Source organism: Morus notabilis, unplaced genomic scaffold (genome assembly GCF_000414095.1).
Source record: "Morus notabilis unplaced genomic scaffold, ASM41409v2 Scaffold923, whole genome shotgun sequence".
NCBI lineage: Eukaryota > Viridiplantae > Streptophyta > Magnoliopsida > Rosales > Moraceae > Morus > Morus notabilis.
The window spans coordinates 190,767-195,655 of NW_010359460.1; the positions used below are offsets into that span (position 1 = coordinate 190,767).

At 35.9% G+C, this 4,889-nt stretch overlaps 1 protein-coding gene across 1 annotated transcript in view; it reads right to left on the minus strand.

Moving 5' to 3' along the window:
• Positions 1–4,120, minus strand: part of LOC21389692 (nucleolar MIF4G domain-containing protein 1 homolog) — a 13,870-nt gene extending 9,750 nt beyond the window's left edge. Inside the window, exons 1-5 of the mRNA XM_010094358.2 lie at positions 3,692–4,120; positions 3,481–3,560; positions 2,341–3,329; positions 1,305–1,404; positions 1,084–1,169 (exon numbers count right to left, since the gene is read on the minus strand). Of these exons, the coding sequence (XP_010092660.2) occupies positions 1,084–1,169; positions 1,305–1,404; positions 2,341–3,329; positions 3,481–3,560; positions 3,692–3,695 (1,259 nt within the window). The 5' untranslated portion in view covers positions 3,696–4,120. The remainder of the gene's footprint in view (positions 1–1,083; positions 1,170–1,304; positions 1,405–2,340; positions 3,330–3,480; positions 3,561–3,691) is intronic.
• Between the last annotated feature and the right edge of the window lie 769 nt (positions 4,121–4,889).

Genomic DNA, 4,889 nt, shown 5'->3' on the forward strand with positions numbered 1-4,889 from the left:
TCTGTGGATCATTTCCATTTTCGTACCATTTATGGTGCATTTTTCCTGAAGAAAACGGGAAATGACTTGGGTTTTACCCAAGGGCTGCAGAGAATTGGGAGGATTGTCTCTCGGATCAGGTTCAAATACCAGGAGGAGTCAATTCGGGAAGGGAGCGACAATAGCTATATGGTGGGGAATCTGGTTGGAGAGGAACTGAGGAATTTTCAAAGGGCCTATGAGGACATTTATGTTACTTGGTAAAGGATTAAAAAAAACTAACATTGCCTTTTGGATTCACTCTAATAACGAGTTTAGTGATCTTTTTTAAGTCCTTGTTAGAGACTGGTCCTCGTTTTTGTAGGTTTTTGTTTCTTTCCTTGAGGAATTTTTCCGTCCTCTTATTATTGTAATTTCTCTCTCTCTCATTCTTTCATCAATGAAATTCTTCTCTCGTTTCTTTTTCAAGAAAAAATAAATAAAGATGTTCCATGCTATATCTCTTAGTAAGGAAACAATCATGCATTTTATCCACGTTACCCTTTAAAGGAGAAAAGGAAGGATGTTCCGTACTATGTCTCTTACTAAGGAAACAATCAGTTATGTCATAATAATAACAAGAAGAAGAAGAAGGAATGTTCTCACTGTTATCTCTAGGGGGTTACTTGTCAAATAATGTTTTGCAGGTTTTTGTTATGCGGCCAGTTTTTAGCTGTGTCTTTTTTCTGCCTTCTGACGACTCATCCTCTTTATTTGTACTTATATCATTATCAATGAAAGGAAGTTTTCTTATTAAAAAAAAAAAAATCTCTTAGCAAGAAAATAACCAGGCATTTCATAATAAAAAGAAAAGAAGAAAAGAAACAATCAGGTATTTTATAGTCTCATTCCAGTTGGAAGAAATTTTCCATAGCACACAGCCACTTTTCAGATAAATTTGTCATGCTTTAACATTAGAAAATATAGTTCTTGCCCATGTGGCCACTTTTCAGTTTTCACTTGAATTTTCTAAATATAATTTTGAACAAATGGTCAAAAACCTTGGACTCCTTATCTCCTACCATAAATATATTGTAGAGTAAAGAAAAGAAATAAGCTACTTACCTTGAGCAGACTCCAAATATACATAAATAAGAGAGCAACAGAGTAAGGTTCCGCAAGGAAAGGTTGTCTTCTTTGAGGTACTCATCCTGCAAACAAACCAGAACATTACATTCAATAGTGTAAATGCAGCAAAGCGTATATTACAAAAATTCGACGTAGGTACTATTGAATTTGTGTAACAATCTTAAAAATATATATATATATATATAGCTAATGCATACCTCAAAATTCTTAGCAAGGGAAGCCATAAGCTTCGCGCTGTAGTCAACTCCAACTGAGCAGGCCATGCCTGCAACAAAAGCTGCAAAAACCGCAGCATACCTTCACAAGGAACATGCAGATACATTTGTTAAGACCAAAAAAATAATAACAACAACAAGCCTTAATCCCATCTTAATTGGGGTCGGCTATATGGATTTCGACCAAAAAAATAATAATAATACAAATTAAAAAACAAATAAAAAACAGTACACATTGGAAATTGTAAGTTTTGAACCCAATAACGAGCCCATGTATGTATTAGGCAAGTAAAAGACATGATCTCTTAAAAAGCCTAAAGGTATAAAAAAAAACTCTCCAACAATAATGGAATCTTGTCAGCTAGCATACACATCTTTTCATCAATGCAACAAAGAAAATGAAAGTGTGTGTGCATAGAATTACTTGAATTTTGAAGCTCTGTTAAAAGAATTCCAACCCTGAATAATTAACTACTAGTCTACTATAAACAGAGATTGTAATAAAAAATGACCTCGACTGGCTCAGACTATGAAAGATATACGTCTTCAGGATTACAAAATACCAAAATATAATTCCAGTCCTTCTCTAATATCAGCCTCGTGGTCTACTTATTACAAGATCCAGAAGCGAGTATAAGAAATTGTTACATGGGATTCTAAGAGCACTTCTAACCATACATATCGTTCTTACATGAGCACCTTCAAGAGAAATCAAACGAAACCATAGCTAGACTTTTATCATGCCCCTCTTACTTGTTTTAATAATTATGTGACTTTGCTAATCCACTAACCAGTTGAGACATCTTCAGGCAGTAATTCTCCAATAGCATATGACAAAGATCATGACCAGCTAGGGCAATTATATTCAACGCACAAAACTACCCTTTTATAGTAATGGCCGACAAAGATGGAATAGACTATATTTTAGAAGACCCATCAAATTACATAATTAAAAAATAGAAAACTTGGTCATAACCGAAAGGACAATCAATATGAAAACAAAGAATTAACACTCAACTGTTCATTGCCTCGAGGCCCTCCAGAACATGAAGCCAAAACCTCCTCACTGATTATCTGAGAAGCTATAATCCTTGGAATGGAACGATAGATAACGGACATTTCTCCAGTAATTGATTCAACATTTGATTCAGACAGCCTATTCAAAAGTCCCCGTACCCTTCTACGAATCTGAGAATACTCTTCTAGCTCATTTCCTGCACGAGATCTCAAATGAGGAGCTACATATTTTTCAGGTGCCTTACTAGGAACTTCTTTAAATGACACATCATCTCCAGATGCGCCTATTGGCTTGGACACATCAATGACTGTGTCACTTGCTGCCTTGCTTTCTTTTCCATTTTCAGACAAGTTTCTTTTCTTCTTTTTCTTCTTTGAGGACATCGGTTCAAGAACTTCTTCTAATGCCTCCTCAGCACCATTCATCTCTGCTGCCTCAGATACTTCAACCATTGAATCAGAAGGTATCTCAACTTCTAATTCTTGATCCAATGATTTTTCCGTTTTACGTTTCTTACTTGTGGACCTCATCTCAGATTTTTTGACTGGTAACTCGTCTTCCCATTTTGAATCAAGAATAGATGGAACTCCTTTAAATAGTAAATTGATACCATCATCGTCTCCCCTTAGTCTTCCACTCTTCACCTTGAGTTTCTTTTCTAGTTTCCTTTCCAATTCCAAATCCGCCTGAGCAGACATTGCAACATTCTTCTCATCCATCTCGAGAAACTTCTCAAAATTTGTTTTCACAGTTCTCTTCTTTTTTCTTTTCAATGCCGTTGATGCGCCTAAATCATCTTCTCTCGGGGACTCCAATACAGGCTCAACATCATTTACCATATTAGGTTGCTCCGGACTCTGCTCTCTCCAAGAATCAATATCTAGGCTAGAAACTTGACTCTCTTTTTCATTCTGAACAAGCAAATTGTTCGATTTCTTCCTACTTTTTGACTTAGAATCCTCGAAATTCTTCTTTAGTTTTTTATCTTTCTGTAAACACAAGCACCCAAAGGAATGATATCGTTGTACAATAAAGCACCAGAACCATAATTATGGTCCAAAAAAATTGAAACCCACATAAAATTTAGCTCAAAACTACAAAAACAGAAACTAGTTGAGCTTGGCCGCAGTTCTTTCTTACCTGCCGTTGGAGCCATAATTCGTGCTTTCTCGAATTCTTTTCCGACCGAGCTTCCTTCCTCCTTTCTCGTCGCGATTTTTCTGACGAAAGTTTAAATTATTTATGTATAACCACAATACTTATTTTGAAGATTTTTCCCTCCCTCTCTCTCAAAAATAAAACAACAAGCCAAAGCTAGAATTGCTCTAACAAGCACCCAAAAAAAGCTTACCCATGCCTTGTAGCCGAAGTGCCCAAGTATTCAACTTCTCTGAGGAAAAGACGCAAATAAATGTTAATCCAAGTGATAGAGAACAGTTCTCAAGATTTTCTTTCGTTGAGCACAATACTATATAATTTGGAGTTCTGAGTTTCGCATAAAATTCTGGAATATGGAGACACGAAGGAGAAAATGAGGTTGCAGGTTGGGGTGGGTGGCGGACTACGGCAGTGCTGGGACAGAAAGAGGGCGAGGCCTTTGCGGAGACGGCGCTCTGCGGCGGCGCTTGCGGACGTTGCCGGCAGTGTGGGGGCGTGGTGGCACGCCGGTGAGATTGACAGTGGCTTTGCTTGGCTTTTTGGCTGATAATTTGTTAGGGTTCGGGTTCGGGAGAAACAAGGACGATGAGAGATGATTCTCAACGTTATTTTTGTAAGTGCACTTTTAAAGTAGGTCACGCGCAGTGCACGTGATATTTTAAGTCGTGAGTTTTTATACTAGAATAATTTGCACCTGTAGTCCCTCAACTCTTAAGTTTATGACATTTTGGTCCCTTATCTTTTAATTTTGGCAAAACAAATCTCTGAACTTTTAGGGCATGTTTACTTTGCATTAAAGGGAAAGGAGAACTAAAGAGTGATTCTCTTTCTCATCTAATAATGTGTTTACTTATAAAATTAGTAATGGAAATTTAATGAACCCCACACAATATAAAAAATAAGGATAGAGAATATCAATCCTTGCACTCTCTTAGTATTGATTCCTTATCAAAGGGAATGAGTGATAAATTTATTTATCTACCCTTAATGAATTACTATATAATGCCAATGACTATTTAATTGTGTAAAAAGATATTTTAATAATTGCATTCATAATATTACTTTCTTAATTTTAGTAAACATAAAAAAAAGAATAAAGTTATTTTCTATTATACCATCTAATAATCAAATAAATAAATAAATAATAAATAATTATTATTCTTATTACTTTACTTTCCTTCTAAATCCCATTATCTTTCTCATAATATTTCTTTACGATTTGGTAAACGGCCCTTAAATTATTGGTAATTGAAGGTTTTTCATCTAAAACCATTAAAACCCCCACAGAAACAGGCACATGCCCATCACGTGAGGCCATCTGAGGGGGTACAATTGTAATTGCGCCCATTTCCCATCAATTTTTGGTTAAAAACCCTATCTTCTCTGATGAA